The sequence below is a fragment of the Manacus candei genome, unplaced genomic scaffold (assembly GCF_025592945.1).
Source record: "Manacus candei isolate 608988 ecotype Guabito, Panama unplaced genomic scaffold, ASM2559294v1 h1tg000002l, whole genome shotgun sequence".
Classification (NCBI taxonomy): Eukaryota; Metazoa; Chordata; class Aves; order Passeriformes; family Pipridae; genus Manacus; species Manacus candei.
Window position 1 is genome coordinate 4,876,426 of NW_026138050.1, and position 22,108 is coordinate 4,898,533.

Genomic DNA, 22,108 nt, shown 5'->3' on the forward strand with positions numbered 1-22,108 from the left:
GTGGCACTTTTTGTAGCAGAGACTTGCTGAAAGTTGATTTTGTTCAGCATATTTTTACCTGAAATGCTCAGAGGAGTTCAACCTTACAGCAGGAGCTGCAAGAGTGAAAGCTGGGTTCAAACAGGACTATACATCTAACTTCTGTTTTTATAACTCTGGTAACCTCACACTGCCTTCAGCTGGAGAACCCTGAAGGAGTCTTTATCTGGACTTTTCAAATGGCTTTCACAACACTGTTACAGCAGAACAACACACGCTTTTACTAAAAAAATATTTTTAATATTTAAAAAAAAAAATGCAGTCATGAGGGAAAAGCCTAAACCATTAGCCAGCTGTGAAGAAAAGGGTTAACACTGAGTTTTTAATAGTTGTGATCACATAACCGCTAAAGCCTACCACAGCCAGGGACTTCACACCGTGGAAAATCTTGCTGCTTTCATTTCTGCTTAAAGAAACCCCCTTGTTTTCCTTACTTTCCAGTGACCTGGAAAATAAGTCTCTGGAGAGCTGAGCAAGGAAACCCTCCTAAGTCATCCTCTCATGGTGTTGCAGCCCAATGTGGGCAGTAGCACTTGGGCTGAATGCTTCCCTTTTCTTAAACTTCCTCCACTTCTTTCAGGCTGTGCTCCAGGATGGTGTCTTGTCCCTGGAACTTAAAATAGCCACGAAACAACTTTCTCTGAAGCACCAGGGGAAACCAGTAGATATCATCTGGCCACATGCAGTTGAATGGCACCTCGTCCAGCTGAAACCACTGGGGCCGCATTTCTGGTGGGAGAAAACAAAAGAACTTGGCATGGGACTGCCTTCATTGACTTTTGCTGAATATCTGCCAACATCCACCTTCCCTCTACAGCCCAGCTGCCTCCCTTTATTTTGGGGGGGGGGGGGGCATTTTGGCATGAAAATTTGGTTCTCCATTTCATAAGAGCAGTGCTGTCTCAGAAGAGCACACACATCCTTCCCTCCCCTCCACCAGCTACCTACCCTCACTTTCTGTTGGCTCTCCGTGGAAGTGATCTGCCCGGAAAATGTGAACGTCCATGAGTTCAGAGTTGCCCACAAATTCAAATGTGATCCGACCCATCTTCTGCAAGGTGTCCACAGTCAGTCCACTCTCCTCCAGGAGCTCCCTGAACAAGGCATAGATTTCTTTATATGAAAGTGGGAGGAATAAAAAACCTGCAGTCAGTAGCTTGACTTGCATATTCAAAACCCTTCCAGTGAACCAAAGGTGAAAGCTGTACAACAGAGCATGGTTCTGACTTGCACCAAACTATGAGTCTGCTTACACCACACGGGAACCAGGTCAGATGGGATCATGTTTTATTTCAGGCTCTGAGGCTGGGAGGTAGATTGTCTATGTTGGAAGGGGAAGATTCAGGAAAACAGATCATTTAGTGTAATTTACAGTCCTTGCAACATGCTGACCTTTTCTGAGATCAGTGAGAAGTGGGCATGTGACTGTGACTGGATGTGGCTTCAGCACTCAGAGATACACTTGATTTAGACAAAGGCATTGCCAACTTCAAGCTAAAGCTTTTAGAATTATGGGGAAACAGGTGATGAACACCAGAACAACTGTACTTGCTACACAATCAGCTGCTTCTGAGGCAAACTGAAGCTTATTTAAATTACACAATACATAACCACTTGCATACAGAGTGTTAAGAATTCCGTCTCCCATTCAAATGCAGTGCAAAAAAACCACAAAGCAATTGTGTAAACTTTCCCTTTCCGCTCCTTGGAAGCACATTGAGCATAACTAGAGGACAGAAGGCAGGACTTTTTTAAGAGCACTTGGAGAGATGTGCCAGACAGCTCTTTGCCACGCTCCACCATGCACAGCTACTTGACACACATCCAATTATTTCCTCTGTTTATGCTCCACGCTCAGGTTTTGGGTTTTTTTTAATTATTTTACCTCCCTCCAACAGAAGCAGTATAGCTTGAAGTTAGTAATGGTTTTTCTAATGTACAAAAATAAGGAATACTCTGAAACCACGTATCTTCAGTTAAGGTTAATAATTAATGTAGTTGCCTATTTGGCAGTAACAACAATTTTAAAATGTAATGGAAATCATTATAAGGCTCCAGCTTTCTTTGGCGGCGATTTCATGGATCCCATCCTTCAAAATTATATTTCAACTTAATGTCTTGGCTAATTTTAGTTTATCTTCTGAGAAGCTATCTATGTCTAAAATAGAGGCAGTTTTTCAGCAATGAATCTAATCTAAAAGCCTCCTTTTACAGGCAATGATAATTGAAGAACAAAGCACAACACTGCTACGGTTCTCCAGGCAATTTATCCATCAGCTGCTTGGCTCTGTAGCAAGTGGAAACATTACAGGTGGCAAATTAGAAATAACCAACTCACTCAACGTTCCCCTTACAAGGTGTGCCACTGAGCAGCTGTGGGTGCCCAGGTGCTCACAGGAATGTGCCATACCCAGCCAAGGACAGAAATCTTACTGGTACTGGGAACTTCTGTTCATGTTTCGGCTTAATGTTTAACTCTCTGTGCTGTGAGGACTTCACACCTTACACCACTGCCAGCCCAACTGAGACAGAGCAACACGGAACCGCAGCCTGATACCTCAACTCCCAGTGCAAGGGAAGTTTGATTGGGACTGTGTGATGCTTCCTGGAGGAGAGCTGTAAACACACACCCAGGGAATCAAATCCCAAATCAAATAACTAGATTTACACCACAGTGTAAACCTGGCAAGTGAAGGCTGAGGTAAGTAACAAAACAGATCTCCCGCCCTCTGCTCAGAGATGATGAATTCTATGAAAAGCCACGATCTCAGTGTCAGGTACGTTATTGCCCTGTGCTGCTGGGGGCACATCTGCACAGAATGTGCTCACCACAGAACCCAGGCAGTTGGGCTGGCACAGCTGAGGAGATTGTTCAGGGCAGAAGCTGCTGGGTAGCAGCTGAGTACACCAACACTGATCTTCCTGCAGGTGCAAGGGCAATTTTGGGTTTGTATCAGGAACTGAGGAGATGGCAAAGTGTGGCTTAGTAACAGCAATATTCACGTAAAGAACAAGATACCTGGTTTTTAGAGTGTAGCAATTCAATTGTGATCTGCTACTTCATTTCAATGACCAGACAGAAGAAAGAACTTCAAGAAATCAGCACTAAAATTTTCAAAAATTATACTGTGCCTTTTTACTGATGAAATTCAATTCCCTAACTCGGCATTAGCACTTTAAAATGCCACCATATAATAAACCAACAGTGCCTTTCATAATGGACCTCTAAGAATTTCTGCTATTTTGTCACTACACTTTCACTCAATACTCAAAATACTACTGGAAGGTGGCATCTGTTCAACAGCTTCAAAATTTAAACAATAAGCAGTTTGGCTTATTGTTTAAATTAAATTACCTGTAATTCTGCTATATAGCCAAAATTAAACCCTGCACCTCTCTGAACAGTGCAAGAACCTCTGTCCACCACTCACGGACTCACTCTTGGTTTAGATCAGAGTCCAAGGGATGGGAGGGAGGACACTTGGGAAGTTCCAGTTGCTCATAGGTTGAATGACAGTTAAAAGATTTGCAGATGACAGACCAAGGGGAGCAATCTTGTTTCTTTCTACATGGGGACGATCCCTCACCACCTGTGGAGCAGGTGCCTCTGTTTCAGAGATGGCTCACGGCTGCACTGGTGGGTAACACACCGGGGTGTTACCGCCGATGGTCCAACACCTCCACGGCCACGCTGTGGCCCCACGCCTGTCCCCAGGGCGCCGGCCGAGCCCTCACCTCCGGGCAGCCTCCTCGATGCTCTCCCCGGGCTGCACCTTCCCCCCGAAGCCGTTCCACAGTCCGGCGCCGAACCCGCGCTTCTTCATGCCCAGGAGGACACGGGACGGCTGCACCACCAGGACGAGGGTGAAGAGTCTGGACGTGTACATGGCTCCTGGGAGAGGAGGGATGAGGAGGGCACGCTGAGCCAAGGGCTCCCAGCACCCCTCGTCAGAGAGCCCCTCACCCCCCGAAACACCCCCCAATGCCTGGTCCCTAAATCCTTGTTCCCCCAATGCCTCTCCCAATACCTCTCTAACACTCCCACTGACCCTCGCTCTCCGGCTTCCCCAGCACCCCCTCCCCAAATCTTTGATCCCCCCTCCCCAAATCCTTGTTCCACCAAAACACACTCCCTGAATCTCTGACCATCCTCAATCGTCATCATCATCATCATCATCATGGCTAGGCTTTGCGCGAAGACCATCCTCAGTACACCCTCCCTGAATTCCTGACCACCCTCAGCACCCCTTCCCGAATCCCTGAGCCTCTCAGCGCCCTTCCCCAAATCTTTGAGCCCCCCTCCTCAAATCCTTGTTCCCCGAAACCCACTCCCTGAATCCCTGACTCCCTCAACACCCCCTCCCTGAATCCCGGATCACATTCAGAATCTCTCCGAATCTTTGATGCCCCCCAGCACTTCCTCCCCAAATCTTTGATCCCTCCCTCCCCAGATCCCTGTTCCCCCCAAAACCCCCTCCCTGCATCCCTGACCACCCTCAGTACCCCTTACCGAGTCCCTGAGCCCCCAGGCCCCTCCCCAATCTTTTGATCGCCCCTCCCCGAATCCTTGTTCCCCTCAACCCCCCTGCCCAAAGCCTTGATCCCCTCACTACCCTCTCCCCAAATCCTTAACGCCCCCAGCACCCCCGGCCTGTCCGCTCGGCCCCAAACCCCCGCCTTTCCCGGCCACCTCAGTCCGGCTCAGCCGCGGCGCTTCCCGGCTCTTCCCGCGCCGCCGCCGTGAGGGAGGCGGGACGGGGCGGGACCAGCGCCATGGCGGGGCCGGGGGCTGCCGCCATCGCCGGGGGTAGGTGCGTGGCGGGGCCGCTGAGGAGATCCCGGGACCCCCTCCCAGGGTGGTGGTGGTGGTGTGGTGTCCTTAGTCCCGGCGCCTGGAGTTTCCCTCAGGAGTGGGTTAATGGGCGTGTGGGTGTGTGGTTGCTGGAAATGCCGGGCGGGGGTCCCCCCCGGGCAGTGGCTGTGGCTTGCTCCGCCCGGTATCCCCCTGGTTCCTCTGAGGGGCTCACGGAGGCCGCCAGCCCCTCTGAGGCAGCCCGGGACCGTGCTGGGGTCGCTCTGCCATGTCGTGTCCTTAAACATCGGAGCTGTGCTAGAGCGGGGATTCTTTTCCCCCTTCCCTCAGGGTTATCTGTGAGGCCTCATCGAAAACATGGTCCTTCTGTTGTGGTTGGACCTGATAGCTAAAGGTGCCAAAAATCTCAAATTCAGAGGCTTCTTTTTAGAATCACAAAATTGTTAGTGTTGGAAGGGACCTCTGGAGTTCAATCATCCAGTCCAACCGCCGTGCCAAGGCAGGTTCATCTGCAGGAGGTGACACAGGAACGTCCAGGTGGGATTTAAATGCCTCTAGAGGGGGAGACCCCACGACCTCCCTGGGCAGCCTGTAGTCAAGGCTGGAATTAATTACCGTAGAGACTTTTGAAATAACATAGTCATCATGCACTAACCAGTTAACTTGCCTTTCTTGCCGGGCAGCTGTTGGCGTTCGGTGAGCAGATGTTTGCACACCACTGTCAGGTTTCTGAAGAAAACTGGAACTGAGCAGCTGTGGTTGGAGCGGCACTTGAAGGATCCTTTTGTCAAGGCGTCAAAGCAGCAGCATTACCGTTGCAGAAGTGCCTTCAAATTGCTGGAGATCGATGACAAGCTTCATATTCTTCGGCCAGGACTTTCTGTTCTCGACTGTGGAGCAGCACCTGGTGCTTGGAGCCAGGTTGCTGTAGAGAGGGTCAATGCCTTGGGTACTGGTACGTGTGTGTTTTTGGTAGGCAAGGATGGGGATGATACTCCTCTTGAAGTGTGTCAGAAATCTATGAAATACTATGAAATCTAAGAAATACTATGATGGGAGCGGTGTGGGGAAGGAATGGGTGCTGGCTAATGCCAGAGTCACTGATACAAACATGAGGTGTGTGCCTAGTGAATCTTCATACGGTCTGAAAAAATTGTATTTGTGAAATAAAACCATACCACATGACAGTAGTGTTCTGATTAGCTGTTGTGAGGAAGATCCCCTCCTCCAGTTCTGAAATCAGTGTGGCCTCCAGCAGTTACCTTGGCTTACCTGATTTTTTATTTCCATTCTAGAAAAATGGAAGTAATCACTGTGCCTGGTTTATGTGGTTTAAGCCACTAATACTTACAAGATAAGGTGTTATCATCTGTGCCATTGTCAGGACTGTCAGCCTTGAAACAGCAGCAGAAAAACAAGAAAAATCCCCCTTGCTTATTCAAAGTAGCTGAGTTTTCATGTCTGGAAGGGATGAGCTTATGGCCAACCCTCCATCCAGATGCACCCAGCAAACTGCCAGGGGACAGGAAGGCAGTTTTGTTTCTTGAGCTCACGCACGTGCAGGTTGTTCGCAGTTACTGAGTGTTTGTGTGTCCTTCATCCTTACAGATCCTGCTGTCCCCACTGGCTTCGTCCTTGGCATTGACCTCCTGCGGATTTCTCCTCTGGAAGGAGCAGTTTTCCTGTCGAACACTGACATTGCAGACCCCAGCACGCTGAGGACAATCCAGAGCCTGCTTCCCGCGGGGAAGGCGGACGTTATCCTGAGCGACATGGCACCTAATGCCACGGGCATCAAGGAACTGGATCACCAGAAGGTGATCAATCTGTGCTTGGGCCTTCTGAACCTGTCCCAAAGCATTTTGAAGCCAAAGGGAACGATGCTCTGTAAGTTCTGGGATGGATCTGAGGCCCGTCTTCTGCAAAACAGACTGAAGGAGCAGTTCCGGGACGTGAGAACTATAAAGCCTCAGGCCAGCCGGAAGGAGTCTGCAGAGTCTTATTACTTGGCAAGGCTGTACAAAGGGAAATGAAAGCTGAGAACTGCAGGTTCTCAAACAGGTAGTCAGACACTGATTGGAAATCTGAATTTTGGTAGGTGTCTAAAGAAAAATCCCACCATGGAGACCCTGGGAAAACCTGCCACGATTCTCACGAAGTCCGTCATGCTTTTCAAATACCTGTGGAGGAAATGGTTGGGAATGGAGAGGAATAATCTGAGAGGAAACCTCTGGGGCTGGAGTCATGGAAATGAAAATAAAATGGTGATGTTGTGAGTTTTTAATGTGTGTTTGGAAATCATTGCCCTGTTAATGTCATACATGAGACGGACCATAAAGGGGGTTGTCGACGTGTGAGAGTACAGCGAGGGGAGTTTGAGCTAATTTAGTGCCTCTCAGAAGCTGGTGCAATTTATTAGCACATGTAAAAATAGAAAATATTTCTGTTCACATCAGGATCTGCATCCTCACGTTGGGATTGTAACCCAGCACTGCGGAAGGCACGGCTGGCTTGGGAATGTTCAGCCCAATGGCTCTGCTGCCTTTCCTATGGACACAGGCTATATTTAGAAATTGCTGCTTCATGGCACTCATAAATCCAGTGGCAGTGGGGCCAGGTCATTGCTGTGCAGATAATTTCATTCATGTTTCAGGTGTGACCTGTGGTGGTTCCTGGGTGAAATGACAAGATGTTCCCAAGATCCTGGACAGGGAGAATAACTGATTGAATTGTCAGAAATCTGTTTACACAAATAAATTTACCCACTGCCTTATCTGGGAGTGGCAACTTTTACAGTAAATAGTGCTGTTATCAAGCTGACTGTGGCATGGGATATACAAGGAGCTGGTAGCACTGTGTGTTTTTAAGGCTTCCAGATTGTAAACAGGTCATTTGGGACTGCTTACAGATTTATTGAATTGTGATTTGAAACCTCCTGATCTGGATCTCCATACTGAAGAGGGTGTGTGGCAGCGTTAACCCAACAGCCTAAACTGGGGAGTGGGGTGTCGAGTAGTAAAAGAAAATTTAAGTCAGTCGCTCCTTGAAAAACATTATGTCCTGGGATTCGCGGTGGGAATGGGAGCCGGCATAGCATGTGCCTGCTCCTCTGCTCCTCCGCTCCTCCGGCTGCAGCTGCGGAGGGGCCGGGGGGCTCTGCCGGAGCAGGAGGAGCAGGGGGATTTTGGGCGGGGGGGGGCGAGTTGCCCAGAGGCCGAGCTGGGAGCTCCTCCGCGCCGAGGAATTACGGTAGGGCGGAGATGCGCGCCTACTCCCGTCGTTACGGCGGGCAGGGCCGGCGTTCTCGCGAGAGCGGGGCGCGGAGTTCCCGTGAGATCCCGTGGCCGGGGAGAGGAGGGAGATCCAAGCGGGGCGCGCGCCGGTGAGCGAGGAGGGACCGGGAGGGATGGGGGTGGATATATGGATGGATGGATCCCACCAATCCCGCCCTCCTGGAGCCGCGCGGGTGAGCCCCCGAGCAGCCCCGTGCCCGCAGCTGCCGCGGGTTCGCTGCCGGGCGGGGGGTCTCCGGGAGCCCCGAGGGTCCCTCGGCCGCGGGGGTTTCGGAACCGTGGGCGGGACCGGCGTGTCCTTGTTTTCAGTAGGTTTGAGGACAGGCTTGCCTACCTCAAGCCCCCTGCGGGCAGGGGACTCTCCGGAATTCGTGTGTACTCGTAGCCTAGTGCGTAGTTTGAATAAACGCTTTCTCCTGGGTTTTGGCTGCTCTGCTGCCCGTGTGCTCCTCTTCGCGATGATATAAATCCAAGGAATAACTGGGAGTGCCGGAACCTGGAGTTAGCCCCAGGACTGTGTCTCCGGCGCCCCAAGCCGTGTGAATGTTGTGGCTGCCTTCCATGATCCTGGGGCTTTATGGAGCACGCAGTCACTGCAGGAACTCCCTTAAGGCTCCCTGAAATCTCCTGGGAAACCTTGCTGGCGTTTCGGAGCTCCAGGATTGAATTGTCTTCGGCCCTTCTGAATCTGAAGGATTTGCAAAAACTTTTATGCGAACGAGGAAATGCAGCTTTACTTATAGAAGGGATCTGTGAACTGGGGAAGACTTCTTGCTGGAAGTTAGTGCTTCCAGAGGGATTTTGGGAAACCAGAAACAAGTTGAATAGCAGGGTTTGCTGCTAATGTGGAGTTAGTTCTTCTCCCCCTTCAGCTTCAAACGTTTGGGGGAAGAGTAATGAGTTCTGTTTGTTACTGTTGCCTGCTGTAGATCTTCCTGCCCTACAATGTTAACTTGTTTCCCCAAAAAGAAAATTCAATTTTGTATGACTCATGACAGCTTTTATTTGTACGTTTATAGGCCAAAATTCAGGGGAGAAAGTATTTAAATAAAATCAAACCGTTTTGGGTAGAAAGGCCAGAGAAGAACAGCCTGTCTTGCTTCAGTTTCTCATTTCAGAGACCTACGACTCCAGCCTGGGTTGGGTCGTGTTTTCTGTGGGTTAGGATGCACCTGCAGTGATTCCCAGGTTGATTTTACCCTGTAAATTGGAAGACATTGAGTGTTTCCTCAGGGCAGTGGCATGTCTCTCCTCAGCAGAGCAGCCAAGATCCAGCAGCATGCTCTGTTTGGTGATTTCTATTTGTGTCTGTTTCCAGAGCCATGGAGGACTTGGAAAATAACACCACTGTCTTATCCACCCTGAAATCCCTCAACCACTTCATATCTCAGCGGATGGAGGGGGTGTCTGGGCTGGCCCCACCAGGACCATCTCAAAGCTCCTTGCAGATCCAGTACCAGCAGAGGATGCAGGTGAGGTGTCCTCATCAGTGTGCTTGTGTGGTCCTTTTGATTCCAGGAATCAGGATTGATTTCATTCAAATCTGACCAATCTTTCTGAAACTGATGTTCACACAAGCTCACTATTGGAAGCTTGCTTTTGGCCAACATTCTGAATTTTTTCCAGAAAATATTTAATTTTTTCAAGTGTCAGACATACTTATTTCCATTTTGTAAGAGAATGAGAAAGGTACTTTGAAATTATTTCCTGCAAGTTATATCTGTGAAACAGCTCAAGAAATTAAATTGTAAGTTGTTTTCATATTGCTGAACAGAGGAGCTTTAGATCTGTTAGCATTTTTCTAGTAAGACACTTTGTTACCTTTTTTTTTTTTTTTCATAATTTAAAGGTTTCTTTGCCTGGACACAAACAGGAGTGTGGCTTTGATATGCAAACAGTTCAGTTTGTGCTTTCATGTCCACTTCTGTTTGCATCCATGTGTGGTTTTTACTTTTCTTTCTTTTAGAGGCTTCATGCTCATAAAGTGTAAAATAAGTTGACATCTTGGATCCTAAGGACTGTTTATTAGTCTGGAATGAAGTTTCTCTGTTCTGTTAATATAATTTCTATTTCAGCCTCTAGGTATAAAATAAGCTTGTTTATTTTAATGTAAATCTGCTTTGCATTTGAAATGTTGACAAGAGGCAATTTGTGTCTCTGTTACATCTCTGGTGACAGTGATAGTTAGAGGAGGCTCTCTGGGTAGAGTCTCCATTACCTGTGTGTTGGATGTACATCACCAGGAGATGAGGAATTCTGTTAGTATTATCTGTGCTCCAAGGTAATTTCAATGAAAAAATGGGGTGTAATGTTGCAGAGGTCATAGAAAAACATGTTGTTTTGCTCAGCAGTTGCATTTTATTGGGAGCATGATCTCTGCTTCTTGGCCAGCTGCTTTTACTTTTATGAGGCTCTGGGAGTTCATAATTAAACTTTTTTTAGATAGAGAAGTACATTTTGTCAGAGTATCTCTAGAGATGGAAGGAAGAATTCTGAGTGGAGAACTTGGAATTAATTTCTTTCCAGCTCACCTTGATTTGATACAGGGTTTTTGGGCGTGGTTCCCCAGCTGCAGCTGGTGTGAGAACAACAACAGATTTGGTGATAGTTTCCTGGTGCTTTGTAAAATGGCACATAAATGTCAGCAGAAGCAGGACAGGGTGGGAGGCACCACCCTGCCTTATTATTGCTGTGCTGTTAATGGGGTGCAATGTCCCTTTTCACACATGAACTGGCCAGTTGGAAGAACAGGCTGGGCAGATCCACTCCAAATCCCAGCTGCTGCAGGTGGAGCGGGAGAAGATGCAGATGGAGCTCAGCCACAAACGAGCTCGCATCGAGCTGGAGAAGGCAGCCAACACCAATGCCAGGAACTATGAGGTGAGTGTGGTGGCTTGGGATCACAGGCCTGAGTCACAACACCTGTGGAGCACCTCCAGTGGTGTTTTGATTTGGATCAGGGATATCCTCTCCACTTCTCACGAGCTGTGCTTTGCAGTGGAATGTCTCAGAATGTGTATAGGCAACTTTGTTTTGGAATGAAGCTAAACTGAGAGATGCAATCCAGGAGCAAGCCTGGTGTTCTCCAGCTGCTAACAGACGCTGTCTTCAGGGCAGGACTTCAGTGAATGTGTAGTAGATGCTCCTGGAATGCATTTACTGTGTTTGCATTTACTGCAGAGGTGGTGGTGGTGTGGGTGTCGAGTTCCCAGCACCAACTGTTTTGCTCTACAGATCCCCTTGCAGTGCACTGCACCAACTTCCTGATGTGCACAAGAGTGTGAACCTGAAGCCTTGTTAGGTTGACAGACCCCTGATCTGATCACTGAGTTCTGTTAGTTTAGCACTAAAGTTATCATGGGTAGCAATAATAAAAGGGGTTTACTATTTGTTTCCCCCAGAAGTATTTAATAGTTTTTCTCCTAGCTGAATTTAAACTTCTGCTGGCACAATTGCAAGCATTTAGTTTGTGTGACTGTAATTAATTGGAATGGCAATAGTGCCAGCCATGCAGTGTCACACAAGGGAGCCTGCACTGATAAAACAGTGAGCCTCACTCAGGGACTAATAGCTTTTATTGGTTTCTGCTTTTATGACCACATATGTTTGCTTAACGATCTTACTGGAATAAGCAGTAGATCAGTGGGTCTTGTAGCATAATAAAAATCTCATATGTGGCTGATTATAAACACGTTTTGTTGTATTTTACAAGGATGCTGGGTGACAGATTTAGTGTGTAGTTGTGAAATAGTGAGTCAGTGACTAAATTCCTTGTTCCTCTGAAGTCAGGTGATGTGGGATTAAGCCAGGAAGAGTTCAAACTGGAATGTAGCTGAGTCAGTCACAGAAACCCTTGAAATACTGGTACAAAAAAAGGGAGCAGCACTAATCCAGCACTCTGGTAATTACCCTGCTCAGATTCTGTGTTTTTCTGAGTCATGTGGATAAAGGTTTTAGGAACCTCACATTGCTTTGCATAATCCTTGTTTACTATGTAAATCCATGTCTCGATTTGCTTTGATTAGTAAAGCAATTTACTATGCATTTTTTCAATAAGAATTAATTTGTGGTAGGAATAAACTGAAATGGTGTATGAAAGGTGGCCAGAGCGCAGAAATATTTATTGTATTAGTTGATAAAACTGTGCATTTAAACCCTGTTTCTTTTCTTTTAAATGACCTCATGCTGTTTCCAGAAGCTGCAGAGGCAAGTTTGTCTTATTAACCCAACTGTTGAGATCTGAGTTTCTGAAAGTCAATTTGCTGTGCACGGCCCAGCTTTAAATTGGAGATCAGAATGTTTTCTGCTGGAGATCTGCTGATCTGCTGGAGGGTGTGCAGAGTGAAGCCACATTTGTATTCTCATAGCCATGACTTAGTGTAAGAGATTTGGAAGACTCTGTCTCTTAATTTTCCAGCTCCATTGCCCTGAGTAGCTCTTGACATGGAGTTGCTGCTGGTAAGATTTTTGGCCTTGCCAATGCAAAAAAAGGTTAAAGGTTAAAGCTGTGGTCTGATGATGCCTTGGTGGCCGTGGTAATGAGGAATGAAGACAGGAGAAGGGAAAATGGCTTCAACTTTGTGCTACTTTCTTCTTATATCTCTTTGCAATTTTTTTTTCCTTGGCAAGCGAGAGGCCGACCGTAACCAGGAGCTGCTCACACGCATAAAACAATATCAGGAAAGGGAAACAGAAGCTGAAAATAAACTGAAAGAACAAATGGAGATGAACAAATCCTACAAGAAGAGCTTGGAGACAATGAGTAAGAAGCTGCAAGAGAAGGAGAGCAAATTAGCTGAAGCTAATGAAGTAAGAACAGAGCAATTTTTAATCCATTCGTAGCTTCAGATCACTTTGCAGTTCTTGTCAATTGAAAATGCCCCTTTTGATTAAAAAAAAAAAAAGCCCAAACAAAATAATTGGAATCACTGTGTTCATCACCTGGCAATTAATAAACCCTGGTGGTGTGTGTCTTTGCTGTCAAAGTTTAGAACCAAACCAAGCCCAGACACAAGTGAGCAGATCAGAAGGAGATTTCTTAGACAAGTTGATGTGGAGAAGGAGGAAAAAAGTGCAAGGCAACATATAGCACCAAGGTTCAAAGTCAGGTTACGTGACCTGCAAGCTTTCCTTTGGAGTTAAGATATTTAGAAAAAAATCCTAAAAACCACTGGCCTCTACTTCTAGGGAACTGTAATGCCTCTGGTATTTGGTTGAGGCAAACCCAGACATTTTAAACTTTGAACCCCAGACAAAATACATTTGGAATGGTTGTGGGATAATTTTTTACTTTAATGTATGTACTTATCATCATCTAACTTTGAAGCTTGATATTTTTCATGCCAGTTTGGGGGCACTCATGTAACAGGTAATGGAAATGACAATTTGAGTGACAGATGAAAGCTACTCAATGATTTTCTTTTACCTTTGTTTGAGGTGAGTTTCCAGGTCTGGAGGTTTGCGAGAGTGGGATTGTTTCTAGAGACAGTGTTTGTACTTTTTAGTTGGAAATGATTTATATCACCATCCCTTATATCCAGCTTGGAGAGTCATAGCCTTGTAATGTTTTTGCTTTTTTTCTTCCATTAATTCAGACAATCACTGTATTAAAAGGGAAAATATCAGAGCTGCAATGGAATATAATGAACCAAGAGATGCAGATGACAAGCCAAGACTCTCAGAAGCAGGAACTGATGGAACAGCTGGATGTTGAAAAAAAGTAAGCAGGGGATGAATGACTGTAGGGAGAAAAAGGCAAACAAAACTTGAGTCTTGTGCAGGTGTCATCACTCAGAAAACTTTCAACAGCGTTTGATTTCCCCTCTTCAAAGGGATTCTTTGATCTGGATGTGCAGGTTATAACTGTTGTTTGAAAGGAACTCTGAGGTGGAATTTAATTGTACCTTGAGGAAAAGAACCACAACTTGAGCTTTAAATCTGTGGTATCTCATGTTCCTGGTAGAGAGTTAACAGAAGGCACGTGGGTGGGAAAGGCTAATGTGAACTTTAGGGACTGAACAGAACAAAAATATCAAGACTTAAATCATAGTAGAGGGGTAGTTGAAAGCTACTAGTGTGTTTTTCCTTGCTTACTAACTTGAACTCTTCAATTTCAGAGTTGTGAAGGTTTATTTACTCTGAGTATGTATTTGTTGTTTTCAGAGTTAAGGTGGCTTGATTTTTTTTTTGTTTTGATTTCTTTCAATATGCATCTTTGTTAAAATGGGTGGATGTTTTTGTCTCTAAATTAGAGGGGGTATGAGTGTGAAACTGTATGAGACAAAATCTTCTATAGCATTAACATTTACCTTGCTAATAGTGTTTGACTATGTTTGTCAGAGAGTTTTGCATGCAAGTTGTTTCTGGTACATGATTTCTGGATGCTAAATACTTTTTGTGTCTGCATCTAACAGGAAATGGCAAGAGGCAAGTCAGCAAATCCAGACCCTGCAAGCAAACCAATCCCAACTGGCAGAGTATGAACAGAAGATTAAGGTAAGAAACTTTTTGACCTATGTAAAGCTTTAGTTTTTGACGTCCTTCAGTGGAAGGACAGAAGTAAAAGGTTAGTTTGTCATGTATCTGAGTTGGTGGCCAGTGAGAGCTGAGACTGGGTGGACCAGGCTGTCTACAATTAGCTGTAACATGGCACTCTTTGCCTTTGTTTTATCAATTGATTGAAAAAAACCCCCCAACTTTCTCTATAAGAAGGTGATTTATATCCTTGTGCAGGGTTCTGGGGGAATGTTCTTTTTGGTCTTGTGCCACAGCACAAGTTTGCTTTGCAAGAGATTGCTTCTAGAGTGATCTTTTTGCAAATGGTGGATGATGAGCCCAGCAGCTACAAGTACTTTTCTGCTTCCCAGAAAATCCTTCCTCTAAAGTTGGGTTTAACTCTTTAAGAAAGTGCAGTTACTTGTAAAGCTTTCAAAACCACGCTGACTAAAATGGGAGTATAGAGATGCTTTATGTCCTTCCAAATTAGCATGTAGGTTGGTGGGATTGTATGTTTTTCACTTGTCTTTCTGGCACAGTTGTGGAGAGTTACTTTGGTTTGAGCAGGTGCTGACAGTGGCATTGCCTCTGGTGAAGCCAGACCATTGTCAGCAAGAGGAGACTCCCTCCACTGAAATGAAAGGATGGAAAACAGGATATCACCCTGCAATACAGCTCTGAATAAACCTTTTTTTTTTTTTTTTAGTGGTAAAAAAAAAAGCAACATAGCACTAAAATGCACATCTGTGTTTCTTCTTGTTCCTAATTCTTTCAGGCCATTCAGTGCCTCTATATGCAGTTCACTGATGAAGGGACAGAGGATAAGAAAATCACAGATTTGGTTAAGTGGGTAGGAAAAGGTCTTTTTAATGATTAGCAGAGGGTGTTTTTGTTCTGAACTTAGGGTAAGCAGGTGTAACACCTGGGCTGCTTTGAGCAGTGAATTGGAGCAGATGTTCCTACTGAGTTCCCTTCCAACTTCATTCAAGTCCTTGATTTGAGCTTAAAAAGTACAATGCAGAAATAGTTCTTACAAGTTTCAGCTTAATCACTGATGTCCTCTTGTCATCCCACGTTTTCTAGGATCTGGAGCAGAAGTTCTCCCAGCAGGAACATGATGCTCTAATTGTCAAGAACATGAAGGCAGAACTGGCTCGTTTCCCAAAAATGGAGCGGGAATTGCGCCAACTCAGGGAGGAAAACGCCTACTTCAGGTGAAGGAAAGGTTCAGTTGTTGAGGGTTATCTTGTGTTCTTCTGTACTTGCTACAGCTGCACGATGTGCACTTTCAAATCCCTCTACTGTGCCTCCACATGGAAAGTTTAGGAGGAAGTTTAAATATTTCCTATAAATAATGCATATGAACTGAGCAGCGTTGTGATGGTTACTCTTTGAGAGGATTTGACAAGATCTGAGGAATCTTCTTGAACAGAAGAGCCTCACAGAATGTGTATTGATTGTTCTGGGTGGTGATTTCTGTTTGTTAGAACAAAATTCAATGTTTAAAGGTAGTGATGAACTCCATACAGCTTTGGGAAAGAATTCCCTGTAGAGAAAAGAGACAGCTGAACATTGCTTTAATAACTGGTTTTGCTTAGCTATTGTTGCCACTGTTTTAAAGGCCTGTTGTTCCAGCATAATGTTTAGGAAGTGTTTTGTTTGAGTTTCTAAAGTACTCTGATATAGCCCTTGGTGTAGAGTAGGCTTTCTGGATTTCTGAAGTAGCAATTGATTTGAAAAATTAAATTAAATGTACTATGAAATAACTTGCCTAAAAATGTTTTGTGTGTGGTTTATTTTATTTTTTTTTTAAAATTACACAAGTTGTCCTACCAGCTTTTTCTTTTTCAAAATTATGTAGTTTTCCTTGGTTTTGGTCTTGTAGTTGTTTCATTGTCATTTTGAATTGTTTATCTTGGAATTTTCTCATGCTTGTTTTTTGTGCACAGAAACATATCAACAGATTAAAGGTCATTTGTTGTTAAATGGTTTTATTTCACCCTTGCACACCTCTATTAAAGTAAAACCAAGCAATCTCAATGCTTGCTCAAAATCCAGGTCTGTAGTGCTTGCTGTGTTCCAGCCCTGCATCCAGCTGGACTGAGCAGGGGAGTTGGGAGTCTTCTTATTTTGTCAAATAGTAAAGCAGATACAAAACTTCAGGTTGTTTGGGCTTAACTAGGATGGTATTTAGAGTAGACAAAAATAAATTCAATAAAACTTCAGGTTTTTTTGGAGCAGTGGTTTTGCAGTGAAGGTTGTAGAAGTGAAACGTTGAATGTCTGTGTTTGTACAATGTCACGATTCCCTGGTCATTCTGTGTGTATCTGGAAGTTTGTGGGAGGGAATTGGGTTGCATTGCTTTTTTAATAGTTGTCTTTCTCTTCACCACAGGGAAATGAAAGAAAACAATGGCTTGCTGAAAGAGGAGGTAGAAGGTCTCCAAAGAAAACTGGAGCGCTATGAGAAGGTCCAAGCGCAGCTGGTGACTGTGGAACTGGAAAATGAGGTGAGGAGCTGGAAACACTGGGTGGAGGAACAGAATAGGGGGTTTCCTTTACTGCCTGTCCTGACTTTTAGGCTCTTCCTGTGTTGTGTTAGTTGAGATGTGATGTCTCTTTTAATTAATGGGCTCAAAGCAGGCGTTCCCAAACTGAGAAGTCAGCGTGAGGGGAGTTCTGGCAATGAAGGTGTAAAAGGCAAAAGGACTTCTGTTGTTCAGCTGGAAATTTCGTGTAAAGAACAATCTCATCATAGTGTCTTCTTTGGCCTCTTTCACATTTCTTCTGCTGGAAAGGCTTTTTATGATGTCAGGCTCTGCCCAGACATGGTGGTATTGAACAGGTGTATGGTGAGAACCTCGATGCCCACTTTGATCACCACAAGTGCTGTGGGGCCAGAATGGAGTCTCAGATGAATGACAAAGTGCTAGATAAGACCATGAAATCCACAGAAGAAGGAATGACACTGACTTTGAATGGAGGCATCTGAGAAAACTCTGGAAAATCAGCTACTAGAACATTCATCTGTGTCTAACTCTACTTTTCATCTTTGCTTTAGAAACTTCTGGCAAAATTACAAAGCTGGGAGAAACTGGACCAGAGCACTGGCTTAAATATCAGGTATGTTTTCACAGCTTTGGAGGGAGGTAAGACTTTTAAACCACTTTCCTCCTAATCTTCAGATCTCTGAAGTGTGTTGGTCATGCTTTCTTGCTGTCTCTTCTTCATGTGTAAGCTCTTCCAGTACTTTTTGTTATATATGGGAGGAAAGTAAGATATACACTGTTTAAAGTATCTTTGGGAACTAACAAATGTTTCTCACCAAGTCAGCTTGATCAGTGTCTCTAAGGCCATGCTTCAGTTTTGAGTTCTTTGAACTTTTTGGCTATAGTTGCATTCAGTTTAGTTGGAGATTCTGCTTGCTTAGTAGGTGAATCTCTAAGAATTTTAGGATACGTCCAGAGAAGAGAATGTATCTTTCCTGTGACAAATTGTTGTGAATATGTTTCCTTTGACATCTGGATATCAAATCAGCTTATCAAAAAAAGCTGCTAGATCCTGTTGTGACTTTTCTTCCCTAAAACAGCTGAAGAACTGTTGTTAATTTAGTTATTTTGTCAAACCCCGCTCCCCAGTGGTGTTTGTAACACCAGCTGGTCTGTGCACTGGTAGATAACAGCTCCTCCTGACATCTGGAGCACTGAAACAGACTTTTTAAGGTCTCTGTTGTGTATGTGGTATAAAGACAGACTGGAAATGGTGCATCTTCTGATCATTTCCTTCCATTGCAGAAAGTTTTCTGAGTTGCTAGGAAGCTTTTGTGTGCCATGTTTTAACACTGCTCTATTTTCTCTAAATATTTACATTGTTATTACACTGAAAGCAGAGATGCTGCTCTGTAAACAAGTGTCTTGACATGAGCACCATAGCACAGATCACCTTTCATGTTGGCTCAGAGCTGAAAGTTGTACAGCAGAACCTCCTTTTGCCACTTGCCTCTTTATTCTACTCATTACATGTATCCAACAGCAGAGCAATGTCTTCACAGTGCTGGGATTGTTTGGATATGCACATGTGGTTTGGGCACAGTGTTGCTTCATGTAAAAAGTACTTGTGTTCCAACTTGGGAAAGTCTCCTTAACTTTCTCAGTGTTTTCTGTTTAATGAGGACAATGAACCTCTTCCAGAGGCAGGCTGGCAAGTAGCATGCTTGAGGTTATCTCCTGCATCTGCTGAGGGGCACATACATCTAGATGAAAATGGAATTGTGCTAAATCTCCTATGGACAGAAATTCTAGGAATCCTTTTCACAAAACTTCCCTATCAGACATTGGAGTAAAAGCTTTTTACTTACCTCAAGCTGTTAAAGGTTTAACGAGGTAATTTCACACTGGGAGAGAAATGGAACCAAGTGATTCTGCCTGTTGAAGTCTAATAACTCCTTCATTTAAAATCAGAATATTCCCTGTGAAGTGTTAGGTTTCTGATTGGGCCATATTGTTTAGTGCTATTAATGTCTCCTTCTCATACAGAAAGGGGAATTGCTCTTGAGAAAAATCACCTTTTGTGTGCAATTGGAGCAAGTGGGACTGGATGATTCCCCCCTGCCTCCCTCATTGTTTTTTTTTTTTTCTTGTCTTTCTTTTTTTTGTTGTTGCTCTGACTTCTTACAGCATGAATTATGTTAATTTTCAGTCAGGAAGATGAAGATGATGGGAGATCATTGTCCTAGTTGGTTCCTGGAGAATGCTGTTGGTGAAAGTTTGAGAAGAGTTAATTGCCCATCTCATAGTAGGAGAAAAAAATAAGAACAAGTTGGCTGACTGTCCCAAAGAGCTGGAGCAATGTGCTGTTTGCTAATAACTAGATAAGCAAGGAAAAAGGGAAGGCATTAGGATTTCTCATCTTTTCTTATCAGGTTCTTCATTGGTACAGAGGATGTAAGGGGAGTGCAAGCAGCGTGTGGTGGTGTAGGAGAGGATGATTTTTCATTCCCTTCAGCACTTCCACAGGGCTTGTTCAGTGTCTGCTCTCAGTGGTTTCTGTTCACTGATTGCCTGCTCCCAGCAGGCTTTTTGTCAGATTGGCTTACAATCAGCCCTTCCAGTGTAATTTTATGTAATAATACTTGGGAAGGAGGTGCAGCTTTTGGGAGTGTAGTGGTAATCCTACTGTTTTTAGTACTGGTCTCTTTTTGGTGACAATGAAAGAGCTAACTAAGTGTTTATAATGCTTCACCTTGTGGGGGGAAAACAAGTTCATTAACAGTTTACTCTGGCTAATCTTATGTTTGCTAGTTCTGGATTCCACTTGTAAGCTCCTGGGCTTTTCTCTCTCATAAACAGTGGAAACAAAGACAGCTCTAGCTCTAGAGCATAATATCCCTGTAAGCTGCACAATAGCCAGATAATAAAATAGTACACATCATAGCTATATATGTGGTTCATGTGTACACACTATAAATCTATATAATCTATTTGTGTTCAATTACTTTTGATTTCTTGAACTTCTTATTGCCTACTTTGCAGTATAGTTGGCTCTGGGTTTTATTGTGGATGTAGGACTTTTTTGTACGTTACTGCTATGCTGCCAGGGATTTTCATGCATTTGTCATGTGTTGCTCTGGCTTGATATTCCAGCTGTAGGATTGGTTTCAACTGTAAAGGGAAAAAAACCACAAAATGTTGAAATTCTCACTCTGCGAGTAGAAAGTTTAATTTATTTTGGAGTTTACTGCCCTAGAGAAGGATATTTATGTATGGTTCTTATAGGAATTTGTTATTAAGAAAGGGCTGTGTCAAGAAAACAAGCTTCTTCTACTCTCTCTCTCTCTCTCTCTCTCCAGGATGTCCTGATATAGTTTGTATTTCTTCAAAATCCAGTATTTGTGTAGTTGAGTTGTTTGCACTGACAAACTGTGTTAATTGTGGCAGACTCGGTTGTATATTCAGAGTTGGACTAGCAGCTTAGAGATATTTTTCCAGATAATTCCTTGACTGCCGTTAAACATCACGTAATTTATCAGAAAAGTATTTCAGGAAGGTTTTGGGTGAGAGGTGGCGGCGGCTTTATTTGGGTGACAGTGCGCAAAAGCACCCAGGAGATGGCACCCTTTCTCCTGCTGCGGGAGCAAACGGGATCCTGCTCCAGCCTGGGAACCTCATCCTGGTGGGAATCCATCAGCGGGGCAGCTAGCCTGGGGGAAAACCGCTAATTGCTCCTGTCAGAACTTTTAAAATCTGTTTAATGCTACACATACGCAGTCGCTGTCTCCTTGCCCGGTACTCAGGATTGTAACTTGGTATGAAAAAGATTTGTGCTGATTTGTCTGATGGAATACAGAATAAAGTATTTTTCTAACCAACTCTGTTCGTACTCACACCCCATAGTCTTCATTTTTATCTTGTTTAATAGGAGTTTTTCACAGCCTGGTTCTTTTCTCCCCACCCCAAGCCTTGGAATTCCATTCTTGGAGCAGCACTGTTGTTGTTCCAACCTTCCCCTCTGCAGCATGTAGAATATGCCCAAATAAAAAATGAGGGTTCTTGTTCTATGAGCTATTAATCTAGATAAGCCTGTTTTGCTGCTGTTTGTCTGTGTTTGGTTGATGTTGCTTTTGTCCTCTAATGAATTAGTCAGGTGATTTTGCTACCCATAAACAGATACAGCCTGGAGTTCAGAGTGATGTAAAAGATGTGCTTCAGGTATGGGTTAAAGATGAGGCAGTAACTCAGATACTGAATGTACTGATAGTCATTGATAGCAGCTTACAAGGTTTAATGCTAAATTTGTCTGTGTTTTTCCGAAAGTGGCAGAAGATTGCAAGTTTTGAAAGGTTGAAATTTGGCTGAAAAGCTGCACAAATTGGTGAAGGCTGACAGGTGGGCCACAGACAACAGCTTCAGAGGAGTTTTAGTCCAAGCTTTTTTTTCTTTTTTGGTAGAATAAATAGTAATGTATGAAGTGGGGTTTATTTGGTGGGGTTTTGTTTGTTTGTTGTTTTTTTTTTTTTTTCTTCAATCGGAAGTAGTGGCTATATGAAGATTTTACATATTCACCTGCTGGCTCAAAGATCTTTGTAAACACAGCAGAATTATTTTATATCAATGATCACATATATTGATCATGACCTCCTTAACTGGGTCTTTACTTTTTGGAGCACCGTTTTCTATTGCCAGTAGTGCTGTCAGCTCAGGACTGATGTCTGTGTGTGGGATAAAGCAAAAGCTTTTGTTCACAGTACTCCTCAGAATCATTTCAGTTTTTTCCATGACAGGGGCACAGTGGAGAGATCAGATATCGTTTTCTGAAGGGGCTGTGGAATACAGGAAGGAAATGAGATGAGGTTGATATATCAGAGAGAAGTGTGCTTGGACTCTTCTGTGGAGCTCTGAGACTCCAGTCACAGGCTTGGATGTTCTTGAGTCGCATCTCACTGTGGTTCTGTTGTAGGGCAGGTCTTGGCC

The 22,108-nt window shown here is 44.3% G+C and overlaps 3 protein-coding genes across 5 annotated transcripts in view; 2 read left to right on the plus strand and 1 right to left on the minus strand.

The window, feature by feature from the left end:
* Positions 1-282: 282 nt before the first annotated feature.
* NUDT1 (nudix hydrolase 1) lies at positions 283-4,804 on the minus strand. The gene is made up of 4 exons (XM_051777357.1): positions 4,730-4,804; positions 3,775-3,931; positions 988-1,133; positions 283-768 (listed from the first exon to the last, which is right to left on the minus strand). Exons 2-4 carry the CDS (start codon positions 3,924-3,926, stop codon positions 596-598), a joined length of 471 nt encoding a protein of 156 aa, XP_051633317.1. The 5' UTR covers positions 3,927-3,931; positions 4,730-4,804; the 3' UTR covers positions 283-595.
* MRM2 (mitochondrial rRNA methyltransferase 2) lies at positions 4,796-7,136 on the plus strand. Its single transcript, XM_051777342.1, has 3 exons — positions 4,796-4,850; positions 5,536-5,807; positions 6,461-7,136. The coding sequence occupies exons 1-3, from the start codon at positions 4,813-4,815 to the stop codon at positions 6,883-6,885; spliced, it is 735 nt and encodes a 244-aa protein (XP_051633302.1). The 5' UTR covers positions 4,796-4,812; the 3' UTR covers positions 6,886-7,136.
* A 1,013-nt stretch (positions 7,137-8,149) lies between these two features.
* Positions 8,150-22,108, plus strand: part of MAD1L1 (mitotic arrest deficient 1 like 1) — a 352,477-nt gene continuing 338,518 nt past the window's right edge. For 2 of the 3 annotated variants that reach the window (XM_051777190.1, XM_051777205.1), the window contains exons 1-9: positions 8,150-8,234; positions 9,464-9,617; positions 10,885-11,025; positions 12,775-12,954; positions 13,740-13,864; positions 14,559-14,640; positions 15,724-15,854; positions 17,035-17,149; positions 17,701-17,762. In XM_051777190.1, the coding sequence (XP_051633150.1) occupies positions 9,468-9,617; positions 10,885-11,025; positions 12,775-12,954; positions 13,740-13,864; positions 14,559-14,640; positions 15,724-15,854; positions 17,035-17,149; positions 17,701-17,762 (986 nt within the window). In that variant the 5' untranslated portion in view covers positions 8,150-8,234; positions 9,464-9,467. Of the gene's footprint in view, positions 8,319-9,463; positions 9,618-10,884; positions 11,026-12,774; positions 12,955-13,739; positions 13,865-14,558; positions 14,641-15,723; positions 15,855-17,034; positions 17,150-17,700; positions 17,763-22,108 lie in introns of all 3 variants that reach the window. The other variant, XM_051777198.1, reaches the window with a different exon arrangement.